This window comes from Gastrolobium bilobum, unplaced genomic scaffold (assembly GCF_033153095.1).
Source record: "Gastrolobium bilobum isolate Gb01-03AN ecotype WA unplaced genomic scaffold, APGP_CSIRO_Gbil_v1 utg7600, whole genome shotgun sequence".
In the NCBI taxonomy this organism is placed as follows: domain Eukaryota; kingdom Viridiplantae; phylum Streptophyta; class Magnoliopsida; order Fabales; family Fabaceae; genus Gastrolobium; species Gastrolobium bilobum.
Window position 1 is genome coordinate 402305 of NW_026897674.1, and position 27721 is coordinate 430025.

At 31.0% G+C, this 27721-nt stretch overlaps 2 protein-coding genes across 3 annotated transcripts; both read left to right on the plus strand.

Annotated features, from left to right (window-relative positions):
• The first annotated feature begins 528 nt into the window (after nt 1-528).
• On the plus strand, nt 529-12907 carry LOC133309197 (ninja-family protein AFP3). 2 transcript variants are annotated; one of them, XM_061509943.1, is made up of 3 exons: nt 529-547; nt 8803-9393; nt 12152-12907. In XM_061509943.1, the coding sequence occupies exons 1-3, from the start codon at nt 529-531 to the stop codon at nt 12556-12558; spliced, it is 1017 nt and encodes a 338-aa protein (XP_061365927.1). In that variant the 3' UTR covers nt 12559-12907. The 2 variants fall into 2 exon arrangements, with proteins under 2 accessions (XP_061365927.1, XP_061365926.1); XM_061509942.1 differs by lacking the exon at nt 529-547 and having other exon boundaries at nt 8292-9393; nt 12152-12906.
• Nucleotides 12908-24749: 11842 nt separating this feature from the next.
• LOC133309219 (glucan endo-1,3-beta-D-glucosidase ARB_01444-like) lies at nt 24750-26879 on the plus strand. Its single transcript, XM_061509977.1, has one exon. The coding sequence runs from the start codon at nt 24750-24752 to the stop codon at nt 26730-26732; it is 1983 nt and encodes a 660-aa protein (XP_061365961.1). The 3' UTR covers nt 26733-26879.
• Nucleotides 26880-27721: the final 842 nt, after the last annotated feature.

A 27721-nucleotide genomic window follows, 5' to 3' on the forward strand; every position in this document is an offset into this window, starting at 1 on the left:
AACAATAAGGGCCTCTTTGTTTTGTGTGATGTATAAGACTTGATAATATAAGTTTATATTATACGTTATGACATTTTCAGTTGTTTGGTGTGACCAACGTATTGTATAAGGTTATACAGCAGAACCCCTTAATACATCAAAATGATGTATAACTTAATCAGGCCTAAAGGGGAGGAATTAGACCTGATAAGGGATTGATGTATTAATATTGCTTATAAGTACAATTCTCAAGAACTAATATATCATTTCAATATTAATATATTAAAATAATTTTTTTAATATATTAATTTTTAAAATATTAGATGATATTATCTTATACAATATTATATCAAACGTTAGATAGTATTAAAATTTAATCAGATCTTATACAAACAAATCTTATTCTATCAAGTGTTATACTATCAGATTCTATCAAGTCTTATACTATCATATTTTATCTTGTACTATACAGCAAACGTGTCCTAAACACATAAAAGAATGGATAATTTTCTCTTCGTGTATAAAATAAAATAAAACAAATATAAGAAAATGAAAAAGCAAAAGCGGTGTGAGAGAGTGAGAGTGAGAGAGAGAGAGACTCGTGTCAAAGGGAAAGGTGTGAGAGTTCTGAGGCAGTTGTGAAAAGGGCTCATTATCGATCCCAACCCGTCACGTCATTCTGACACACCAACGTACGCTTTTCACCACACTCATGTTCGACACGTCATCCTCTGCAACTTGGTCCTCCCATGAACTGTTAATATGACACGTGTCACTCACCCCACAACAGCGCCAGAAAAAACGAAGACATTAAAAAAACGAAATGCTCAACTTGGCCTCTTGGAGGGACCCACGACCGGATCTGATAATAATCCTCATCTGATCTGCTGCTACTCATGCCGTGTGTTGTCCGGAGATTCCTTCCGATTTTGTCTGCTCCTTTCACCTTACGCCTTTCACAAGCAACATTCACCGTTCGATCTTAATCATCATTTCTATACGTACGGTCCACGTTTTGGTACCTTATTTTTCTGTCACCCAACTTGATAGGAAAATATTAATTAAAAATAAAAAAAAAATAGAGAAAAAGTAAACATATGCCATTATAGTTGTGGCCTGGTGGAGTGGTGCCCTGCCCTTGCTTTGCTGGCCTTCTTTTACGTTTCATTCTTTCCCACTTGCAAAGTATGGTGTACGGTTGATATTATTTTGATATTTCTATCTTCAAAATTAAAGTATGTCATTCATTCAAATAAAAAGATTATCATGATAAGCTTTTAAATGTGAAGTTTTTTATTTTTTACAATTTGAAACCTCTCTCCCCATGGCGTGATAATCTTTAAATGTGAAGTTTTTTTATTTTTTACAATGTGAAACCTCTCTCCCCATGGCGTACCAAAATTATCTCATTCTAAAAGGTTGAGATTTTTGTACCAAAAAAACAAAAATACAAAAAAAGGTTGAGATTCCTAATTAGAAGCTTCGAATTAGAAAATCATTATAACTTCATTGTTACAAGATTTTTTTTAGAATTTTCGAAAAATTATAAGTGATAATCGTATTTATTCATGTTTGGTACAAGATTTTTAAAAAATTTCTGAGAATCTAATTTTTCCGGAATTTTATTTGTGTGTAATTTTTTTTTGAAAATACCATTCAGGAAATGGTATTATAGAATTTCAATGGCAAAAAAAATTTAATACAACTAAATATAGTATCAAGAAAATTAATTTAGTATTTCTGGAAATAATTTGGTCTATCAAATAACTTTTTGGTAACATTCTCAGAAAACTCATATTTCCATCATATTCCTGAAAATCGTGATTACTGTATAAAAAAATTTCTCCTCTACCAAACATCCGCTGAGATAAAACCATAAGGCTAAGATCTCATCTTGACATGATCTACGAATTATCTACGAGGGGAAAACTTCTAACGAGACTCGACACTTTGATTATGAACAAGACGTACAATTTTCCGAAAGTCAACACAACCCAAATGGAATATTGGAACTTTGAACAGCATGGTATAATTTGGGTCGTCATAATGATGTAAAAAAAAATGCTATAACAAGAAATAAATTATCGAATATATACCAAGTGTTAATGATATATTATTTCAATCGCAACTTGGTGCTGCAATGTGGATGTGAAATGAATGATTGATTAAATGTCTAGCAACTAGATGTAGAGAGAGGAAATGGACCATTAAATAAAAAAAGAAAAAAAAATAGCTCACTGCAATTAATTGTAATAAAAGCGGAGTGTAATTTTAAGCAAATTTAAATAGAGTGATATTATTTTGAAAATATAGGAAAAGTTCAGTCACATGAAAAGAATAACTAGAACAATATTATTAAAATCGGACGATTATTTATCCGGTCGAGATATTAGATTATTAAGTTATTAATTCACTTAATGAGTTATTGATTTAATCAGTGAATTATTGGTTAAATCTCATAATCCAGAGATTATATTTAAATTTATAATTTATATTAAAAAAGTTATAAACATACTTAAATAGCTAAAAAAGTAATATAAAATCTAAGAAAATTAATATAAAAAAAAATAATTATCCAACAAAGGATCAAAAACATATAATGCTTGTGATACTGATATTTTAGAGTTCAGTAAACGATATCTTTAATGTTTACTAAAAAAATGACATCTCAAATTATAAACAAATTAAAATTCTTGTATAACTGAGATAATATTAGTATTGTAGATACATAACCTATGTAAGTCAATAAGCAATAGATCATTCAAATATGTTAGTTATGATTTTATTTTTTTTGGAATTTTTTTTCAAAATAAACTGGGCTGGGTCACTGGTTAACCGATCGGGTCACACCGGGTCCAATGCATAGTCGATCCACTGCTTCACCTAAACCAGTTATATGACCAGTTTCCGGACCGATCCGGGTTTATTAACAATGATTATGAGGGATCTTTTGATTCCGGTGTAAAACTTATAAATCTTACTCCTCATTTTAACTGTTAATTTTCGTCCTTTTAATGGTTATAGTTCATTAAATTATACTAATTAATTATTAATTTTAAATAAATAACAACCATTAAATGAATGGAATTTAACTGCTAAAATAGAAAGTAAGAGTTTTAAATCTAATACAGAAGTTAAAAGATCCCTTCCTACTTTATAATATGTAAGTTGTTATATTGTGTCCACTATATTTATAAGATAGTAATATTTTCACATACTTTTGTTGCACCACTTTATTTTTAATTTTTGGAAGATAAAATACGGAAACAAACATTTCAATTTTTTCTAAATTGTCAAATATATAAGTAATGTATTGTTTCATACATAGATAACAGGGACAAGAGATATATAAAATTATCTCTTATAATTGGTAGAGAAAAAATGATAAGATATTTTACAAATTTTGTTTCTCTAGTGAACTTATTTTTGCCAATTGGTAAGACATATCCAATTGGAACTAGGATTTTTTCTCTTGTCTACCCAAGAAATTTCTCCAATTGAATTTATGGTATTATTTACTTTTTGGTTATTGACCTTTATTCTGAAAATTTAAGAAAATATTTATTTAGAAAAAAGTATGACTAAATTCATCCATCATTTTGTAGATATTTACTTTGTACCGGGTCTCTTTTTTGAAATTTATTTAGCGATGTGAATAAGAAGTTGATCATAAAAGTACATACAGTGGTGTAAATGGGCAAGCCGATTTAATAATGCTTGATGTCTTGTTTCTATCACGTTAAACTCAGTCTATTATATATTATTAAATAGAAGTTAAGGCCTTAAAAAAAAGTCTATTTAAAAGGGTGACTATTTGAAAATGGTCATAAATATGGAAAAAAATATTTGTCATTTTAAATTACATAAAATTATGTCATTTTAAAAGAGATACAGACACAGATTTTTTTTATTTAAATTTTAAATTATAAAAAACCATCAACTTTTTCTCTCCTATGATTTTCATTTTTCTGTGTCTATCTCTCTTCTAAAATGATATAACTTATATTATTTAAAATGACAAACACCAAACCTAATAAATATATATAGAAATGGAGTTTCCACTATTAACGATGAAAATAAGAAGTTGATCATACTACAAAAGGTCGGATATTCCTATTATCTGTCCGTACAAAAGACTATTTTGAGTTTGCAAATAACAATGAAAGAAAAGAATTAATTGGGGCATCTTACATTTTGTCATTTGAGGGCGAAAATTATTAATTTCGAAAATAAGGGTGACCAGTTTGTTTGTGAGTGACTATCTAAATTGCCCATCTTTTTTAGGAAAACAACATGGGTTTTGTTTCTATTTGGAAAAGCCAAAAGCGCAAAGCAGCCATTGAAATTAATACCATCATATGTGTGGCCCTAACGAGGTAGAATGTTAGGAAAAAGAGGTACATTTTAATTTTTGTGGATGGTTTTTCAAAAAATTAACAGTGACGTTTTTCTTAACCAGAAAATTAAAAGCTTTTTGTAAGTTTAAAGAATTGAAAACCCTTGTTAAATAGCAAAGAGGCTTTAATACGAAGATTCTAAGATCAAATAAAGATGGAGAGTTCACTTCAATTAAATTTTACAGGTTTTGTAAAATTCGTGGAATTAAATGTCAATTGGTGATAAAAGTAGTATGCAAATTTACTAATGAAATTGTGATAAATTTTGTTCATTTGTTGATTATGACCATATATATATTATAATTAATGACGAAACAACATATAAGAAGTGAATCAAGGCAAATAATGGAGAGATTTGCTAGTTAGAAAACAACTTGAGAGTTAAGTTTGGCTAAAAGCTATAAGCAAAATTAGCTAAGTATTGATTATTTTGAAATTTTTACACGAATGATTTATCTTCACTTGGATCTCAAAATCACTCGAAGATCCATCAAATGGATGTTAAATCAATATTTCTCATTAGTTTTATTGAAGAAGAAGTTTATGTGGTCACTCATGTAGAACAACCTGTGAAGAAGGGACAGGAAAATCAAATCTACAAACTAAAGAATGTATTTAGTTATGTTTTATTTTGTTTTCATATACTACTTCCAAATACAAAATAATTATAACTTTTGAAAAAAAAAAATCCTTCTAAAATAAATAAGACATAAAAAATCTTCTTCTTTTTTTTCAAAAGTCCATCCATTTATTACATGAATTGAAACAAGCACATGAAAGCATAGTATACCCTTATGGGGCATTTAGTATAGGAGAATTATTTTTTATTAGAGAAATAAATTTGCTCCGAATATGTTGGAAAGAATTTTTTGTTGAGTAAGTTAAAAAAAATGTTTGGTAGGTAAAAAATTTTCTGAAAAAATTGGATGAATTTTAATGATACTATGTGTAAAATTTCATCACCACGGAGGATTTTTTTTTTTTTTTCATCTCATCCATGGCAAAATTTCACTTATGGTCCATGTGTAAAAAAATTAGACGGGAAAAAAATTTCTCATACCTCATTTAACTCTTCCTCTTACCAAACATGGCCACATATTTTTCCTTACTCTTTTTCCCACACAATTTTTTTTTCTCTCCTACCAAACACCTCCTTCCCAGATAACTTGATATTCATAGAAAGATCTAAAAAGATGTTTGCAGAATTTAGGGACAATTCAAGATGACTAATTTTGGATTAATATTTTATTTCCTTGGCCTTGAAGGGAAGCAAATAAATAATATTATATATGTTTCAGAGCAAAAATATGCCAATGATATCTAAAGTAGATAAAAATGGAGTCCTTTTCAAACCAATTTAACACAAATGTTGGAGCTGAAGATATTCGAATGATATTATCAAGTATCATTACATGCAGAAGCTTATTATGTGGTGAGGTCGAGCATAATCTCTGCAAATTCAAAGATCATGTTACAGACATTCTGACGAAATCTTAGAAGGTAGAATCATTTGAAAAGTGAAAAGTGATGCTTGGAGTTATCGAATTTCAAACCTAATTTAAAGGCGGTTAAAAGAAATAATAATAATAATAATAATAATAATAATTAAATTTGGTATGTCAATCGAATTCCACAAACGCATGCTTGTCATTGAGTCTGTCCTTTCCTGACGTTTCTCCACTTCTCCACAGAAATGCATGCTACTTTTTTTTTTTTTAGGTACAAGGAAATGCATGCTACTGGCTAGCAATTGAGTCTGTTCTTCTCCCTTGACGTTTCTCCACTTCTTCACTCAAACGCATGCGGGCCATGACTTGTTTACAACCTGTGTTTCCAATCGTTTGCATCCTAGTATATTAAGTGTGATGAGAATTTTTTGCTTTTTTTTTCTCCTTTTATGTGGATCCATCTCATAATATAAATATCTTATTTTCAATCTTTTTTCCAGCAAGTTGTATCAATCTTTATAATACAAAAAATAATCTTATACTTAACTACTTACATTAAACTATTATATGTATACTCTTTCTTATTTATGTATTGAGCACGACCATAATATTACGATATTATAAAAAATGTTTAATATTTCTTTGCCATACGAGATAAATTATTTTATATATTCATATAAAATATGTATAACTTATATTTTCTTTCTCTCTCTTTTTATCATACAAGTCTTATATAATTTTATGTGTGTAAAAAATAAATTTATCTATTATAATGTAAGAAATGCTAAATTTTATAGAAAAACTCGCTTATCTCATACCGATGAGTAGAGAATAATTTTAATGTAACGGGTGCACACTCAGTGTTCCCTTTTATTAAACAAGGATTTTTTTTCTTTTTACTTTTTTTATAGTGTTAAAATTTGTTTTTATTTAATAAAAAAATTCCTAATTCAATGAGTGTGCACTATAAAGTTAAATAGAATAGATCTAGAATTTAAAAAAACCTATTTAGAAAACAAGCCACATGCTTTTTTGTCATGTCGAGTTTATAAGACTACAAGTCGGCCTATATTATATTATTTATTTTTAATAAATAAATAAAGTTATTATCTAATAATTTTAAATAATAAAGTAATATTATTTTAATTATTCTTTTAATTATTGAATATTTAATAAGCTTAAACAGGCTAACAGGCTTAAACCAAAGCTTTCACTTTTTAAATATAGGTCATGTCAGACTTATAATTTAGGGCCTACACAGGCTAATAGGTCAGACCAGACTCAATATTTTTTATACAGATCTAACTTATTAAGCCAAAGTCTAGTCTGTCCTAATCTATTTACACCAATGTTATTTAACCCGGTCCGGTTATTGACCCGGTCGAGGTACTAGGTCACCGATTCAACCAGTGGGTCACTGGTTCAACCGCATGAACCGGTAAGTATATGTAAATCTGTAATTTATATTAAAAAATTATAAATATACTTAAATACTTGTAAAAAATATATCAATTTCAAATATTTTAATATGAAAATAATAAATTACACATCATTGTCCAACAAAAGATCAATCAAACATATAATATTTGTGATACTAATGTTTCAGGTTCAGTAAACGACATCTCTAATTATAAATCAAATCAAATTCTCTACATATTGCATAATGAAGATAATATTAATATTGTAGGTACATAATCTATGTAAGTTAATAAACTACAAATCACTCAAATATTTCAAAAGAAAACAAACCATTTGTGTTTGAGAGTAAAAGAAATCATTAATTTATGAAAATCAATTAGTTTTTTTTTTTTATAGACCGGACTGGGTTACTACCGCCGGTTTTTACGAAAACCGACCAGGTCGCACCGGGTCTGTAACACGACTGATCCAATATAAAAATCGGACTGATTACATGACCGATTCACTAGTTTCCGAGTCGACCCGGCCGGATCGGTTCACTTTTTATAACATTAATTTACACCCTTACTCCTAGCATTAAAGTTTTTTTTCCATAAATAAATATTACATATGATCTTTTCAAAAACGAAATTATAAAAAAAAAAAAAAAAAAAGCGTAGGAGCTGGGGCCTGGATGTTATCTTTTTCTCTAGCAAATATGTGTCACGTTGTCGTTCCATCACGTGGAGGTTTGATTCCATTGACTTGCAATCGCACGACACGTGTGCATTGTAACCATTTCCCTTTCCATCTCCAAAGGGAAACTATCCTCTTCTTAAAAGACAATTACAACGCAACAACAGCATCCACAGCAGAGACAGACGCCTCGTACGCGCCACTTCATGACTTGATCCTACTGCCACTTGTAACCCAACAACCCCTTGTCCCTCCACGTGTCGTTCCCTTATCCCCTAGGGACACTCTCGGTATTTCACGCCCCCAATTTGGCCATTTTCTTCTCTTTAGACTTGAGTCTCTAACTCTTAACTCCTCACTTCGTTCAGTCGTTTTTTGTTTTCATCTTTATGCCTTTTCTTCTCTATTATTCTTTCTTTTTTTCTTTTTCTTTTTTAATCTTAATCCTATTTTCACAATCCCGGTTCTGATTTTCTCTCTCTCTCTTTCTTCCTATCTCTCTCAATTTCTCTCTCTCTGTATGCTTACAGGGAAACTGCGAGAAAATGTAAAAATAACGTATGAATTGGTCGGTTTTAAATGGAAAGCATTCAACTTTGTTTCATTTCGGTGTTATCATGAATCATCTTCGGTTACCCACAAACGAACCAAGATCCCTTCTTGAAAAATTTCACGTTTTTGTGAGGTTTGGCTATCTGGGTATTTATTAGTTTTGCAGAATTTTCCAATGGCACAGGTTGAGGACAGGGAGAAGAGTCATCATCACATTTCTTCAACATCAATGAGCAATTTCCCGAGAGATCTGTTGCAGAGGTTCGTGGCGGCGAACCACCATCACTTGCCTTTGCCGGTGGTGAAGGTGGAGCAACCTGATCATCATGCAGATGCTGATGCTGATGAAGAAGAGGAGCTTGAGCTAAGTCTTGGCCTTTCGATGAATGGTCGATTTGGGGTTGACCCGACAGCGAAGAAGATCAAGAGAACAACGTCGATACCTGAATTTGTGAACCCCGTGAGAGATGAAGAGATGGGGTATGTGGTACCAATGGCTTGCACCCCTCTCATAAGGACATGTTCTCTACCAACGGAAACTGAAGAGGAGTGGAGGAAGAGGAAGGAGTTGCAGACGCTGAGGAGAATGGAGGCAAGGAGGAAGCGTTCGGAGAAGCAGAGGAACTTGAAGGCTATGAGGGAAAGGAATCGTGCTTTTTCTGAAGAGGTTGGTTCAGAAGGTGTTGTTGAAGGGAACAATCTTGTGGTGGAGCTAGGTGCAGGTGCTTTTAATGAATTTACCAGCTTGGACAGAACGGCGTCGTTGACCACTCGTGTTTGTGGACTTGGTTTGAATGGGGAGAAGGAGAAGGAGAAGGGTGGTGGGTTGTTGCCACCTCCATCGCCGTCACAGGGTTCCATTGGTTCTTCTCAGGGAACTGGGTCTTCCGGGACCTCAGAACCTGAGTGTCAACAAGGTCAAGGTAAATTGGTGTTTAATATTTTATTTTATTTTATTTTTTATTTTTTATTTTTTGGTGCTCTGATGACGAGGTGTTTTATTGTTACTGCTGTGTCTTATTTTTGGATTTTAGTCTCTTTTTCCCCGTTTTATGCCGACTTTTAAGGATGTTAGTCATCACTGAAAGTAACAATTTTTTTACTATTTTTTCTGTTTCTTTTTAACTCTATCAAGCATAGATGTACTCTATTTTATTTTTTTTATGGAATTAATATAGACGCGAATTGGCTACATAAACCGATCAAGATGGGCTCTTGGATTCTATTGTATGTGTCACATGGTAGCAAGTCACCGACCATGGTATTCACTGCCAATGTCAATCATGTCTTGTCATGTCAGATCATGTTCATGCCTCTCGAAAACTAATCAAAATATTCCTAGTTCAGTTTGACATTTACCATATGATTTTTGTAACAACCCAACGATTCACATAATAGCATTATTTAAGCTGAAATTGCCGTTTAATTTGAAATAATACAGATCTTGGATGGTGTCAGGAATACAGAGTAATCGCAAACTTTTAGCATTGTTGTCCTGCCTTTTTTTATCCATTTTTGTAATTTCCTTCAATATAAGTGTTCCTTCAAGGTTACCTTCTTAATTTTCTTACATGGTCAAATTTGCATTCTTTACAGTGTTCGTTCAGTAAGTTGGTCGTAGTAATGATTAAGGAAAGGAATACTTTTATTTATTATTTTATATGTTTGAGGATGACTCTGAAATTTATTTATCTTCACTGGCTAGTAGTAGGACTGCTTTATAGCTCATCTGTTAAAGTTGTAATTTTGTATTATTGTCCTGATTTTGCGAATATTATTTGACATCTAGTAGCCAAATGATAAGCAGTAAGAATTCAAGGGTGTTAACGGTCGAGCCGAGTTGAGCTTTGGTCTTAAAAGGCTAAGTCTGTGTTTAAATGTGTTAGTATGAGTATGACCAAGTTTGTTACCTATTATAAATATAATTATCGGCCTATGGTGTTAGCCTGTTTAAAAAAAAACAAAAACAAAAAACAAGACAATAAAAATTTATCCAAATAGAATATACAATCAACAACACTAGTAATTCCATAAATATTCATAAATTCAATGTATATCCAGACAACATAATATAGAACAAAATCATTTAAAAAGTCTGTTTAACCATTAAAATGAGGTGAAATGGATTGAGGAGAAAGAGAGGACTATTACAAGTAGTATAAAAAGTATAAAAAAAAATATATATATATATATATACTAGGCCAGCCTGATAGGCTCTAAGGCCGAGCTTTTGAATTGGAGCCTAAGGCTTTTTTATTAAACGAGCTTTTATATAAGTTCAAGTCTTGTGTCAACAACTAATTTTAGACATGGAAGCTCAAATCTTTACGAGCTGAGCCAAAGGTCCCTGGTTCGTTTAGCACCCTAAGTAAGATAGACAAATAATATTTTAAGGGAGACAACTGGTTTAAACTTTGAAGGAAAAGCATTTTTTACATGAATTACAGGCACAAACTGAGCTCATTAGCACTAGCTTATTTATTATTATAAAACTATGTTTAACGAAGTATTTACTCAATCAGTGATTGTATATCTGTGAGAGTGCTTTCAAATCAATATCTCTTGGAACATTATATATAGTTTACTAACAGGCTTTTATCTCATTTTGGGGTATCTTGCAAGTAATGTTTTCTTCTCGTTTCAAAGAAATTGAGAAAACATGAACAAGCGGCATGAATTGTCCTTTTCTTTTGTTGGATTCTGACCTTAACCAAACTCTGCTTGTGAATTCTCCTTTGGAAAGTGTAGTGGGCAACTTCACAGTAAATATAACAATAAAGGGTTACATATAGTTCATAATCTTAACAATTCTTCAAACTGCCTCTATTTGGCAGAGAACAAGTGTTCTATGTAACTTCAGAGAAAAACTCAGAAAGGTGTGTCCCAATGGGATCTGGTTATTAATTTTGGTACCTTCATCTGATAAAAGAACTCTTAGCATTCTACTGAAAATTTCATTCAATCTATCAAGACATGAAGGAACTTTAGGTTTTCTGTGCATGAATTGCATTCTAGTTTTTATATGAAGAAAATCTATTTCAATATTATCAAAGCCTGTTTTCAACTTAATGATATGTGGATTGGGTTTGGGTTAGGGTTAGTTTACTTCTGTGTGTTAGAATTTGAGTCGGGGCTTAGCTGTCATAGTTTAACAACTTTGACAACAGAGTGGTCAAATTATAGTTTCAGATATATCTTTCTTTTTGGATATAATATCTTCATTACCATGAAAACTGCGGCCTGATTTTAAAGCTCATGTTGTTCTTGCTGTCTAACATAGTTGTTTCTTCAATTGAATCCTTTTTCATTTGGCAGCTGCTCCTATTTGAGATCTTGCAACCAAAAAGCACAAGAACGAAAGCCGCCTTTTTGTTTAGGCTTGTCCTTTGAAGAGTTACAGCATTGTTTTTGTGCTGAAGTCCTTTTAGCTGGTTTTATATAATGGTTGTACAAGGATATTCAATGCGCACAACACAACCACTTCACATTTTTAATCATACTATTGATTAATCAACGCTTCTAATGCCTATTCTTCCTACAAGACTGCCAACAACTTTTATTTTTTACTCAGTTGTGAAAGAAGTGGATCAAACACAAATATAAGCTTAGTAAATGAATTTTTATTTTTTTTTGTATGTTCAATTCAAAATTATATGCTAATCCATTTCTGCTACGCTTCAGGAACAACACCAGTGGATGCTAGAAGTCCTATTAGTGCCAACATGTTGCCAGAGGTTGAACTGAAATCACCAGTCACCTCAGGAGCCAGAGTTGCAGAAAACTCAGGCAAGATTGCTGAAGGAACAATGAGAAACCAGACTAACAAACATTCACCACCTGAAAACAGAACAAAAGACATTGTGAGGAACCTGTTGGAAGACATGCCGTGCGTGTCTACAAAAGGAGAGGGTCCTAATGGGAAAAGAATACAAGGTTTTCTTTACCGGTATGGGAAAGGTGAGGAAGTGAGGATAGTGTGCGTTTGCCATGGCAGTTTTCTCACCCCAGCTGAGTTTGTCAAGCATGCTGGTGGGGATGATGTGGCGAACCCATTGAAGCATATTGTTGTTAGTCCTAGCTTTTTGTAACTTGTGTGTGAGTGAGGCTAAGAGAAAGAACCAATGATGAGTGATCAAATTTTTTACTCTTCATTCCTAGTTCACTCATTATACTCACTGCATGTGATGTGGAAGTTATGTTCGTCCTTTGAAATCATAGACATTGTTAAGGATCTTATTTCTTTCTTATTCGGGTATCCTTTCCTTTTGTTCTTGTGTGACCTTAGAACCGTCTATAAGGAGACAATGATACTTGCTTGTTAGAATTTGAACTTAAGCTTTATGTTAGTTTCCGTTAATTTAATTATGGAGTTAAGTTTTTTTTTTTTCCTTCTTCCCTTCTAGTAAACTGATAGAAGGATTATTAGATTAATGTTACATGTATTTTTGGGGTCGAGATCAATGTTTAAATTGGTGATTTTATAATTTCTGTCATTGCTTGAGGCCGAAGACCGTTATTTAGGGAAAATGACCCTTATGCTCAAGTGAGTTTGTGGTAGGCCAATTTAGAGATACACCCTTGGGGGTTTGTAACCATCTCCTTTTATTAGATATAATTTTGTATTAGAATTAAGAGAGACTACTATTATTTCAATAAGAAAATTTTCAACAAATAATAAGCCATTATATATCAAATGATAATAATTTAGTTGGTGTCAGATAACTGAACAGGTGGGGGTGGAAGTATGTATTTAATTTTTCTCAATAATGTTTTTAGGAGGAGTTTAAAGTCTTAATTTTATGACTCATTCCGAGTTAGATTATTACGAAGCGATGAACTGATTAAAATATTTAAAAAAAAAAAAAAAAAGTTACTACATACACCAACATAACAAACGAGTCATATCGACATAGCCATTAACTGAGAAAATGGGAAGATAAAATTCATATTAGCCATATCAATACTTAAATAAATCAGTACAATCACCAATAATCTAAAAATTTAATTTTAACATTTAAGTCAAGTATTATCTAAATTAATATGCGCTCAAGCTTCATAATATGAATGAGATGTCATAGAGAATAATATAAATTATTAAAAAGATTCGCATCTAATATCTTAAGATTTTGATAAGGTCATGTGTTAGAAAATAATATAAATTATTAAAAAAAAAATTCGCGTTTTGAGTTGAAGTAGTTGTTTACATTTTAATCGATTCTTCAACGGTTCACAATATACTTAGCAACCTCCCTTTTTATCTTTACTATTGTTGTCCGGAGCCACATCAATACAATAGTAAATCATTACAATCACTAATAATCTAAAATTTTAATTTAAGCATTTTAAGTCAAAATATATTCTAAATCAACACATGCTCAAACAGCTTCGGAGCTCCTTTCGTTGACCTTCCTTGTTTGCGTTATTTTAAAGTTCTAAAATTGGGAAAGGAAGATAGAAAAGCTGTTAAATCAAAATACTTTTTTTTAAAGGAGAGTCTTATAACTTCTTCTAAAAAAAATTGTTAATTTTTGTCAATCCAATAATTATAATTTATTGAACTAATAATTAATTAATAAATATGACCTAATAAATGATAATCGTTGGATTGATAGAAATTAACAGTGAAAAATATATTATAAGAAGTTGTAAATAAAAAAATATTGTAAAAATAACGCTCCTCCTTTTTAAGATACAATTTTGAATTTAAAAATGTAATTAGCGAAAGTTTTATAAAAATACTTATTCTTTTTTAGTGCAGAAATTTTGAAAGGTTTAATTTTTGGGAAAAGTTCATAAATGTGATTTATTCTTTTATTACTTACATCTCGCTTTTTTTCTTATCAATTGTCACCTTATGACTTTTTTAATCCAAGTCCATTTTTAGCATGTTAATAATTAAACTAAATTGCACATTTTACCCCTATACCCTCTCTTTTTTGGTAGAAATTTTTTATCCCTATTTTACTTGCATAAAATGTCATTTGATTTGAAAGCTTAATCCAAGATAAAATCTTAGACTACCGCTTATAATTGAGATATTTAACTCTTATGGTTATTATATTTGATTTTGCGATTGGGAAGAGATACCAGTTGGAATCGTGGTTTTTTCTCATGTCAAGCCAAGGAGATTTTTCACAATAAATTTCAAGTGTTCTATGCTTTTTTGTTACGGTATTTTATTTTGAAATATTAACAATAATAATTACTTAAAAAATATTTTATAACACAATTAACCATTTCTTGAGTTTATTTGTGACCTAACAACTACTGCAAAAGTTTACTTTCTATCACGAATTTTTTGGAATTTACTTAGGGGTCGTTTGGTACACGGATTTTTTTCGGAATTCTGGGAAACTGAAATTTTTGAAATTTTAAATTTTCAGTTATTATCGTAAACTGAATGTAAAAATTATATTTTTAAAATTCGAGATTTCCAGACAAATAAAAATTTCTCTTGTACCAAACACACAGTTAGTGCTAGGAAACTTTTTGAAAAAGGTCACACAATAATACAGAAATGGAGTTCCCAATATTCACGATGTAAACAAGAGGATTGGATTCTCTGATCTTAAAAAAAATAACATGATCATATAACGAATCATAATCATAGAATCTCAGATTTGGTCATTTATATTTTTGTGGGCTAAAGTTATTGACTATCTAGCTAGAAAATGATGGTAACTGGTTTGCCAACGATTGACTATCTAGCTTTCTCACCTTTTCGGGAGAAGCAACATCAGGATATGCTTTTCCAAAAGAACAAAACAACCATAGGAATTAATACATACAGAAATACATGATCGATTGTGGTAGAACATTGGAAAAAAATAGGCTTATCTTAATTTTTGTAGATGATTTTACGGAAAAAAGAAAAACGTTGATGTATTTCTTAAGTAGAAAATTAGATTTTTTTTTTTGCAAATTCAAAGAATTTAGAGTGTGGATGATAACCATTTTGTTTTCGGTATTATTTGAAATAATTCTTTTCTATTTCTATGTCTTTAAACAGTTTCTGAGAATAAAAAAATGTATTTGACAACATGTTTTGTTTTATTTTTATTCCGAAAATGAGAATTGTGTTTGATAACATAAGAAATATAGAATAAAAAACTATTCTTATTAAGCATAATTTTTTTCCGGATAATCACTTTCCTTTTCATATGGTGTAATGGTAGCAACAGTGGTGGTAATAGTGGCGATGGTGGTGGTGGTAGATTGGTAGTGATAGAGGTGATGGAAGTGGTGGTGGTAGTGATGACAGTCGCGGTGACGTGGAGTTGGTGGTGATGGTAGCATTGACATTGGTGATGGTGGTGGTACGACAACGATGACGGTACGACGAGCGGAGACGATGGTGGCGATGGTCATGTTAGGACAGTGGTGGTGGTGGTGGTGGTGGTGGTGGTGGTGGTGGTGGTGGTGATTGTAGTGGTGGAGAGTAATTGAAAGAGACAAGTGTTTCTCATTTTGTGTTTGGGTAAAAAAAACATTTTTATTTTTTTTTGTCTGTTTCTCAATACAAAAATTGAACTGGTTCATTCTTGGGAAAAATAAACCGGTTTTTTGAAGCACTGTTTCTATTCGTTTCTATTTTTTGGAAACAAAAATTGAAAAAAAAATTAATTCTAGGAAGATTATCATGCACACCCTTAAACTCCCTATTGAAAAAAGAATGTTTTAATATGAAAATTATAAGATCAAATAAAGTCAAATGAGTTTTACATGTTTTGTAAAATTCATCCGTTAATGATCAGCTATACTTCTTAGGTAAATGGTATAACAAAAAGAAAGAATAGGCCAATTTTTGAAATGGTAAGAAGCACGTTAAAAGCTAAAAAATTATTGAAGCATTTTTGGGCATAAACTATTGCATATGCTGCATTTTGTGTAACAAGAAGTGTCATGAGAAGAATCCTGCGAGAGGCCTAAAGCATCGTCAAGTCAGCTTTCCCATTCATACGATTTTTTGGGAATGATCAGTCCTGGGGGATCCTCATGATTTGCTCCCAACAAGTGGGTGAGACATCAAAGTGTTTTTATTGATTATAGATGTAGGCGGCTTGAGATTGATTTTATAAAAAAATTTATAAATGAACCAGAGCAGAAGTCTCAGAGCAGTCATTGTTGACTTAGGAAACCTATTTAAAGATGCTTTTTTCACGGGGAAGTATGTGAGTGTAAAGAACTTTGCGATACATCACCTCAAAAGTTAGCTCAAAGGATGAGAGTGTCCAAGACCTTATAAAGGTCATATTAGTTACCCATCCAATCAATGTGGGACTATATATCTCAACACGCCCCCTTACGCAAGAGCTCTTTAGGCTAGAAGGGTGGAAATTGCACAGGCCCATTTTTGGTTTACCTTTTTGTGCTTTTTTATATTTATTTTAATTTTACTTTTTTTTAAAGCGGGAGACGGTGAGGCTCTGATACCCTGAAAAGAACGTTGGGATAGTAAGTGAGAGTGGGTGAAACCTAAATAGAAATGCATCTCCCAAAATTGCAAAGTTACCTATATACAAATGCATCCCCAAAATTAAAGGAAGTCTAAATAGAAAGGCCTTTCCCGCAAATTATGTAATTATAGTTTGTCACCAATGGTTTAAGAGAGCATTACGATATGTTAATTTAGCAAATTATTAGGCAACCTTTCTAAGTTTTTTTCAAACTTTCAAAGTCACCACGTGGTGATCCCGCAAAGCTTTTTTCATTGGTAGTAATCCCACAAACTCTACATCCCCCAAATAACTTATTCATGAGGATATACATCCAGCAAACTATCATCCCCAAATTCCTTTTCATGAGGATATAGATCCCGCAAATTATCTTTCAAAAAAAAAAAATTGTACATCATGTTTATTCCTTTTTTGTTGAAATATACATCCCGAGAATCATCCGCCAAAATTGAAAGCTAGCATAAATAGAAAGATAACCCCAAAAATTAAAGTAAAACCTAACTAGAAAATCATCCCCCAAAATTGAAAGGTAGCCTAAATAGAAATGCATCCCCCAAAATTAAATGGAAGCCTAAAATAGAAAGACATTACCCAAAATTTTGAAAGATACCTTATATAGAAAAGCATCCTTAAAATTAAATGGAAGCCCAAAATAGAAAGGCATCCTAAAAAATTAAAATATAGCCTATATAGAAAGGAATCCCAAAAATTGAAAGGTAACTTGAATAGAAAAACTCATCCTCCAAAAGTAAATGTTGCGTAAAATCGGCAAGTGCACCGATCGTACCAAGTAATAAAAGTGAGTAAAATATCGTTCCACGAGGACTGAGGCACCAAATCTAATTTTAACTATCCCTCTCTTAATTGGATGAACAAAAGAGGTTTTTAAAGTAATTGTAACGTGACAATTGTGAACCGTTCAATATTTCGTGAACAATTCAGAGAGAAATTTGAAAAAATTAAAATCAAAGATTGAGAATTAAGAAAAATATTAAAAGAAAAACTATTGCAGTAAAGAACGCCAAAATCTTTCCGATCCCCACCTTGTAATAATGATTAATATTTATATTTAATTACCCAATTGACCAAATAATTCACCATCTATAATTAATGAGTTAAGCCCTAATCCCTTAGTGATATTAACCTTATTAACCCTATTAGAATCCTAATCCCTTAGAAATCCCTTTTCAAGTTAATCTTTAAGCCCAGTGAATTTTCCACATTTGCAGTTCATGTAGCCTATCCCTAGTGCATACATGAATAGTTATCTTACCCTTTGTCAGGAATTAGAATCCCAATATCCCTATTGTGAACCCTAACCCTCGCAATCCTAATAGAGTCGCGAATTCTAAAAGAATTATGGAATGAAAAACAGAGTAAAATAAATTCAATTGAATAATTAACCATAAACTTAACCAAAATACAAGGGGTTCACATCAAGGGTTGTGACCCTTACCACAATATAAAAAACTAGCCAGACATATTCATGTCTGACAATTTAAAATAAAAAGAATTCATAAAAACAAAAAGAAAAAGAAGATGAATGATCTTCAGCGTGAGCCTCCAAGAATTCTCTCCAGCCCAAGATGATGTTGTTTTAGAGTTTCTGCTTCCTTTATATAGCCAGCTACTCAATCAGGTCATAATCCTTGAATTAATTCTGATTAAATTTCCATTTTTCGCATAATTCCACCAATCAATCAGGTCATAATCCTCTCATTAATTTGATTAATTTTCACTTTTAATCAAACTCCACAAATCAAGGAATGCATTCATGACGCCCGCGCGATCAGTGCCAAATTCGCGACTCCACAAATCAAGGACTGCATTCATGACGCCTGCGCGATCAGCGCCAAATCCGCGCGGATCGCGCCATTTTTTGCGCGAGTCTATGCAATTTTAACTTCTCTCTTTCACTTTATTTTGGTGTTTCCTGCTATCAAAATGCATAAATTGAGTGAGAGAATGATTGAGAAGGAATAATCAATATTTCTTGCATTTATGAGCTTATTTTCACACATTTATGATTAATTCCTTGCTTCTTTTACTTAGAAATCTCCATATGTTAGACGCATATCAGTAAAGAGTTTCTCTTTTTCTGTACAGCTTACCATCGTACATACACGATCGTGAGGAAATGCCACACTGCGATAGTGGAGGTAAGGCTAACAGTTTTGGCCCCCCTTTTTCCCCTCTCTCTCATCTTTAGAAAATATCCATTCCCTAATATAAACCTTACCTCTCTAATGGGAGAGGCACATGATTTCCATAATAATACTTATGAGTTGTTACTTTGCTAGATTTTAGAGACATCATAGTTGATATACCACCCCCTAGTCCCCTACTTCGTAACCCTTTCTGTAATAGCATTAGCAGTGAATTGAATTTAGATGAGGAAGATGTAGATGAGGTTCTCATATGGCCATTGTACCTCCAAATGAAAGCAATGTTCCTCAAGGTCTGGACGACAATGGTGAAGGACAAGAAGAGCCTGAGTTTGATGATATAACTTTTCATTAACTCCATTCGAATATGTGTTTTATACTTTAATTAACTTGTGTAATATTAACTTGTGGATGTAATTTGTTGAATTATGTTAAGTATATTTTGAATCTTTGATGATTGGAAATTAAAATATATTTAAAAGTCAATTTTTTATAATATTATAAGTAGATTACAATATTTTGATCATATAAATGCAATTTTTGAAAAAAATTATATAAAAAATGGAAAAATTATCAAAATATTGTGTTTAAACACGCATTGAGGGGTGCCCAACCAAATCGTGCATGGTGTAAGGGTGTGTTTAGTATTGAACACGTTAGTGTTTGCCAAGTTGCACAAGCTAACTTAATTACAATTAATTTGCTATGGTTCAATTATGGATAATTTAATATGTCATTATTACACATGTCACGCATGTGGTGAGTGCGCCAATAATCATGCATAACTTCAAAAATAGTTGTGGCTAATTTAGCTTGTGATATGCCTATTGGTAGAAGTTGATTCGTCAATCGCGCAAACATGCACCTATCTTATACACAACTTAAACATGTATTCCCTATACGTGCGTCAAGATGCACTACTTTGATAAAAAAAAAATTAAAATTAAAATTATCTTAATATTTGTTTTAAAAAATGGAAATTAAATAGTTAAAAAGCAGTAAGCTACTCTACTAATTCACCATTGCTTGTTTAAAACATCGTAGCATATCGTAATAGTTAACGGGGAATGAGTTTATCCTGGTGCATCAATTTTTTTTAGTCATCACATCTTATAGATATAAAAATATGTCACATCAAATATATTTTTTAATTGATGGATCCCTTACTCTACTAATTCATCATTGTTTTAAGGAAAATTATATTCTTATATTGTATAAGAGTACTTTCTTATATTGCTCTTATATAAAAAAAAATTCCTCCTTTTTTCTAAAAAATCAAATCAGTGAGCTTTATTTTATTTTTAATATAAAAGAGCTTATCTTCCACTATTTAAGGAGAAATAATCCCTTTGTTTTAAATATATAGAATATCATAATAGTTAATGAAAAATGAATTTCTCTTATTGATTGAGAAACTCATCTCATCTTAGCGATACAAAAATGTGTCCCATCAATTTTTTATTTTTATTTTTATTGATGGATTCCATAATTTTTTGTTTTAACTGAAGGGTTATAAATATTGATTGTTTAATAGAGCAAGTAGCCAAGTACGGCTACCTTTTTTCTTTAATTTGCTTTAAATTATTCAAAGCAAATCCTTGTAACTTGTGCAAATTTGTTTATTTTTTGAACGGTCACATATTACGTGTCCTATGCGGGAGCGTGAGTGTAGCGATGGAGATTTGAATTAGTTTAAATATTTAATTATAAAACTTTTGAAAACATGCGTGTTTCTTTTACTTTAAAAATATTAAATAAATTGCATATTATTAGTTCAACGGTCATCTAGATGATGCATCTCGGCCGACAGTTTAGTTTATTCCCAAATCAAAAGAAGTTTTAATATTTGTCATTTTAGAAGACAGATAAACACAGTAAATAAAAATTTGAGACAAAAAATGGATAAATTTTTTAAAATTTAAATTTTAAATAAAAAATATTATTTTGTGTCTATCTCTCTCCTAAAATGACATAATTTTATGTCATTTAAAATGACAAATATTTTTTCCATTCCAATAAGAAAATCAATTTTCACAAAAAATCAACGTCGTGATCATGAACTCATGATGCCTCTTTAACCATTAGATGATATTTATTCAATTTGATCTGTGTTCCTTTTTAACCTTCTAGAAGTGAAGCATTTAATTTTGATTCATTATTTTTTTTTAAACAACCAATGAATCATAGAATTGTTGTAGTGAATTTTGATTAATCATACATTAATACATCGTTAAAGGAGTATAAATTTTAGACAAATCATATTGATAATTAAACTTTGTTTACTTGTTATCAAAAAAAAAAAAAAAAAAACTTACACAACTATTAAAAAAGAAAATAACTTGTATTTGTATGGAATTTAATGCCTTACGTTATATTTATTTACATATAATATGTAAAAATATAAACTACAAAAAATCTTTATTTATCAAATTTGAATTTTACTCAATTTTTTAATTAATATATTTTTTATTAATCAATAATTCTATTATTACAAAAGAACACATTTGGGTCAAGAAAAAAATATTAAATTCTTTACTAGATTCGTAATATTAATTACCATATTAATAAGCAGTCATTTATACATCCTTTATAGAAGTTGTTTTTAAGTTATTTTATTTTAATTAAATTATTATAGGAGCTCTAAGAAAATTCTTATTTAAAATTTCACAAAAAGAGATGATATATTAAATAATAAATGTAAAACCTCATGCACAAGGCGTAATTAAAACTATATGAAAAGCTGAATATGTGCATGTTTTAAGCAAATATATAAATAATAGGGAAACATGTTTCTAAGTAAAGTTATCTTCTATAACTCAAAATGATATGATTTTGAGATTTAGAATAAAAAAAAAAAAAACATTTTGAAAATTTCACTTTCCTATTGTAATATGTATTTAGGATAGGATATTATGCCTACATTTTTTTATAATTAACTTACACTCATTTTCAACACTATTTGATTAGAATTTGAAAAGAAGAAAAAATAATTGAAAATTAGTTGAGATTTTTTCTCCTGATCAAATAGTATTGAAAATGAATAGATAAAGTATGCATGAAAAATATAGGCATAATATACTATCTCCATGCATTTTACTACAATATTTTATTTTTTTATCATAAATTTCTAATTGACATTATTTTAAAATTATGGGAGATAACTTTATTTGCTGTAACAGTTAAAATATTAATTTCAAACTATAAAACTGAAGAAATTGTGGGGCCACAGGGGAATGGATCCTCTTATACAGAAAAGTGGTCATGTCATCATGGTATTTGATCACAACCACTTATTCACGATGAGATAAGAAAGAGAAAAGTGCATAATTTTTAAATGAGTAGTTATGATTAAATAACATAACCAAGATAACCACTTTTTCATATAAGAAAATCCATTTCCCACCACAGAATATGGTAAACAACGGAACATTTTTTTTATGCATCTCACCTACTTTCATGTAAAGTTGAAGACAGATATAAGAAACGAAGTTGCAAAATTGGACACTCATTTGTGCTTTTCGTACCAGAATACAACCTTATAACTTTTAGTCTGCGATTTCAAGGCAACTGAACTTTGCTTTCACAATGAGACTTTGATTTTACCGTGTTGTTGGCTTGTTGCTATGTTACGAACTTACGAGGATTATGACTTGCAAGTACTAACTTGGCTTTTTTTTTTTTTTTTTGGTAAGCACTAACTTATTGGCTTTTAGTTTCCAAATAAACAGAAACAACAAAACGAAACGAAAGCTAGCATAATATGTCTACAATCCCAAATTTGATGTACAACGGTAATATTCTCAACAAATTAGATTGAATCTAAATTTTATTATATAGTATTTTAAATTTAATATAACAACATACATGCTCTTGTTTATATTTTTGTATAGTAGTATGATATTCTCATATTAGATAAGAATTTCCCGTGCAATACATTAAGAAAAGCTTTTCTAATATGTTACTCTTCAAAAAAAATAAAAATTGTTAATTATTTTTTAAAATGTATTGCTATTTCTTAATAAAAAATAACTTATTTAAACCGAGTTATATTTTTAATGTATTTTTGAATATTTATAAAAAGAAATAAATAATAATTACTTTATAACGGATTATATATATATATATATATATATATATATATATATACATATATATATTGGTACTCAACGGATTGTATATTTAAACACTGAAAAAGGCATACAAAAATGGTATCGAATAACTCGTTGAAAGTTATTGTACCACTTGTTGGAATTTTCACGTGCCTTGGAAATGGACACATGCCTTTGCGTCTGCGTCTCTGCCTCTTTAGCATAAGATTTTTTTTTATTATTATTATTTTGTAATAAAATATAAAAAAAAAAATTATTCTTTTAATAAATATATAATTGTGTCATTTCAAATTAAAGAAAAATACAATTTAGTATTTTCTATTAAAATTTAAATTTAAAAAAATATTCATTTTCTCTTTCATAATTTCAATTGTTTATATTATTTTTTTTTGTAAAATGACATAATTCTATATACTTTAAAAAATAAATACTAAACCGTAAAATATAATCAACCAGCTATTTTCTCTTAATAAACTTCCAAAAAATCCAAGGTTAATAAATTTAAAATAAATGATAAGCCATTAAGATTGGTCTAATGACCAAAAATTTGAATAAATTATATTAGCCTGTGTCTTCAATTCCCTCTTGTATTAAAAAAAAAAAAATTGGTGACGCACAATTTTCAATTTATCATCTGAGGAGACATTAATTCCATCTCTTCGTCAAACATAACGGATATCAGGCACCATGTAATCCCCAACAACCATTATTTTAAAAAGTCAACATTATAAATGTTCAGCTTATAATAGAATTTTTTTTTTATAATAATAAGGTTGTTAATATTGCTATCCTTGATAATGTTAGAATATTTAAAGTATTTGTTTAATATTAAAATTATATCTTAATATAATTTAAAATTTTAAAAATTAGTTTCTTTATTTTCTTGTATTTCACGGTTTTTATGGTTAGGTTAAAAATTCCCTACATAATATGAATAGGACTTATACTTTTATTTTTTGAATCACATCCATCACTGTATTATATATAAGGATATTCAGACATAGAGAGAAGAAACTAGACATAACTCTCTGTATATTGCTTTAAATGAGATTATAATTAAATAAGAAAAAAAATCTCTGGCAATCAGTGAATTCAATCCCTAAAATTAGACAGAATTATTGTTGTTAAAATCTCGATTTATTACTATGATTTTACGTTTTTACGATTTTTTTTCATCAAAAGGATTTTACTAATATTCTAAACGTTTTTACGTTTTTATGATTTTTTTACATTACGATTTTATGTTTTATGATTTTGTAATCCTCATCTGATTTTACTTAAGATCTCGATTTTAACAACATTGGACAAAATAAACTTATTTATAGAAATACATTTACTCAGTGTATATAAAATATCCAATAGAATATACTGAAATAACAACAATTCATTTCATCAATATATATATATTATTAAAGTATTATTCCGTTTTCTTTTTTCTCTCCTACTATACCAAAAAACTTTGTTAACAATTAATTTAAACCTGGCTTAGCTCATATAAGTGGGCAGCACCAATCAACAACATTGTTAACAACACACCAATCCTCAAACAATGTCTTCTCCTCCATTCCTCTTCCCTCAAGCTCATTCCACAGTCCTACCTGACCCTTCAAACTTCTTCTCCCCAAACCTTCTTTCATCTCCTCTTCCCACAAACTCTTTCTTTGAAAACTTTGTTCTACAAAATGGGGACAAGCCTGAATACATCCACCCTTACCTCATCAAATCCTCAGACTCCTCTCTCCAAGCCTCATACCCTTTTCTCTTCTTTAGTGCAGCAATTTTGTATCAGGTTTTTGTCCCAGATATCACCATCTCTGCCACTCAAAAAAATCACACAAACTCACTTGCAAAAAACCATGTTATCTCATCCTACAGTGATCTTGGTATCACTTTGGATATTCCCTCTTCCAATCTTAGGTTCTTTCTTGTCAGAGGAAGCCCTTTTATAACTGCTTCTGTGACTAAGCCAACCTCTCTTTCCATCACAACAGTGCATACCATAGTTTTCTTGTCTTCCAATGATGACAAAACCAAGTACACCCTTCAGCTCAACAACAATCAAACATGGCTCATATACACATCTTCCCCGATCAATTTAAACCATGGAGTTTCTGAGGTTAAATCCAAGCCATTTTATGGCATAATTCGTATAGCAGTGCTTCCTGATTCCAACCCCAAGTGTGGTGAAATTCTTGACAAGTTCAGCTCTTGTTACCCTGTCTCTGGGGATGCAGCACTCAAGAAGACATTTCGTGTGGTTTATAAATGGCAAAAGAAAAGGTCTGGGGATTTGCTCATGCTAGCTCACCCTCTTCATGTTAAGCTTCTATCAAAGGATTGTAATGTTACTGTTCTGCAAGATTTTAAATATAGAAGCGTTGATGGTGATCTTGTTGGTGTTGTTGGAGATTCATGGGCGTTAGAAACCGATCCTGTTCCTGTAACATGGCATTCTAACCGAGGTATCAAAGAGGAATCATATGATGAGATTGTTTCAGCGCTTTCTAAAGATGTCAAGGAGCTAAATTCTTCTGCAATATCAACAAATTCATCTTATTTTTATGGGAAGCTTGTTGGAAGGGCTGCAAGGTTGGCATTAATAGCAGAAGAAGTGTCTTTTCCTAAAGTGATTCCCACAATTAGGGAGTTTCTGAAGGATACTATTCAGCCCTGGTTGGATGGAACTTTCAAGGGGAATGGTTTTCTATATGATAGAAAGTGGGGTGGACTTGTTACTGAACAAGGGTCTACAGATTCAACAGCTGATTTTGGATTTGGGATTTACAATGATCACCATTTTCATTTGGGGTACTTCCTTTATGGAATTGCAGTACTTGCAAAGATTGACCCTGCCTGGGGACAAAAATACAAACCGCAAGCTTATTCACTTGTGACAGATTTTATGAACTTGGGCCAAAGATATAACTCAAATTATCCACGCCTAAGGTGTTTTGACCTTTACAAGTTACATTCTTGGGCTTCAGGTTTGACTGAATTTGAAGATGGAAGGAATCAGGAAAGTTCAAGTGAAGCTGTGAATGCATACTATTCAGCAGCATTGATGGGTCTAGCATATGGTGACACCAATCTTGTTGCCACTGGATCAACACTTGTAGCATTGGAAATTCGTTCTGCACAAACTTGGTGGCATGTAAAAGTGGAAGACAACTTGTACAAAGAAGATTTTGCAAAAGATAACAGGATAGTGGGTATTCTGTGGGCTAATAAGAGAGACAGTAAGCTATGGTGGGCTCCTGCTGAGTGTAGAGAGTGTAGGCTTAGTATCCAAGTTTTACCCTTGTTGCCTATTACTGAGCCCTTGCTCTATGATGCTGCTTATGTGAAGGAGCTTGTGGAATGGACATTGCCTTCTTTGAACAATAAATCAAATGTAGAAGGGTGGAAGGGGTTTACCTATGCCTTACAAGGAATTTATGATAAGGAAAAAGCATTGAAGAAGATAAGAGTGTTGAAAGGTTTTGATGATGGTAACTCATACAGTAATCTCTTGTGGTGGATTCACAGCAGATGAGGAGTGATGCACATTAGTTTTTGGACAAGATCATTTGTGCAAATCTCAAGAAAAAAATCTTGCAATCCGATGTTTCAATTTGACTTTTTATCGACATTTTTTATTTCCTGTAATTTATGAAATTCTATATTTATATTTGTTATTGTTATTGTGGTGGTGTGAAATTGAGTTATGGGATTTTTTTTCTAGAATTTAATATAATTGCAGCTACCATATTCTCTAGTGCACTTAAGTTCAATTCCGTATCATTTTTAACATTTTTTTTTCTGCACAATCATAACTCGTTTTGTTTGTTTGGCGTCAAGTGGTGGTGTTAGAGCCAAATTTGCAGTCTGAGATTTCAGATTTGGGGATCAAGTCAATGAATAAGGTAAACTATCCAAGAGGATGTGGTTTTAAAACACTTCATGATTTTTCAAGATTATTTTGGCAATAGAGTTTTCATGGTCCACAATTTAACAGGCAAAATGAAAACTTGACAAGGGCTAGAAAATGCACAAGATAAAGCAAGATGATGAAAAACCAAGTAATTAAAAAAATAAATGAAGAGATTTTGCAAAAAAGATATATACAGTGGTTTAGGACTTTTAGGTACCTTGAGCCTCTATCCATTCCCCAAATATTGCACTTGTGCATTACTTTTTAATCGTCTCCGTTTTAGTAAATGTAAAAAATATTGTTAAAAGATACCAACCCTCTAATTAGTGAATTAGAGTCCTGCCACATAATAGGACTTATTCGAACGGATTTTGAAGGGTTTTTTTTTCATTTTTCTAATATCAATAGTTTTCTTGCCGACAAAGCATTAACGTGGAATTTTCACGCGAAATCGTTGAATTTTCAAAAATAGTTTACTTGCGATTATAGACTGTAGACCAACATTTTGGACCTTCGAAATTGACACACACACACAAAAATTAATAAAATTCTCAAGTTCCAAACCATGGAAGCTTCACATTTCTGCTCGAAAAGCAAAATCCTTCTTGGTT

What these genes read in the sequence shown, in the direction of transcription:
- LOC133309197 (XM_061509942.1), top strand. Translation starts at nt 8,646, where the DNA reads ATGGCACAGGTTGAGGACAGGGAGAAGAGTCATCATCACATTTCTTCA. An exon ending in TGAGTGTCAACAAGGTCAAG is followed by an intron (nt 9,394 to 12,151) that starts GTAAATTGGTGT and finishes GCTACGCTTCAG; the next exon opens with GAACAACACCAGTGGATGCT.
- LOC133309219 (XM_061509977.1), top strand. Translation starts at nt 24,750, where the DNA reads ATGTCTTCTCCTCCATTCCTCTTCCCTCAAGCTCATTCCACAGTCCTA.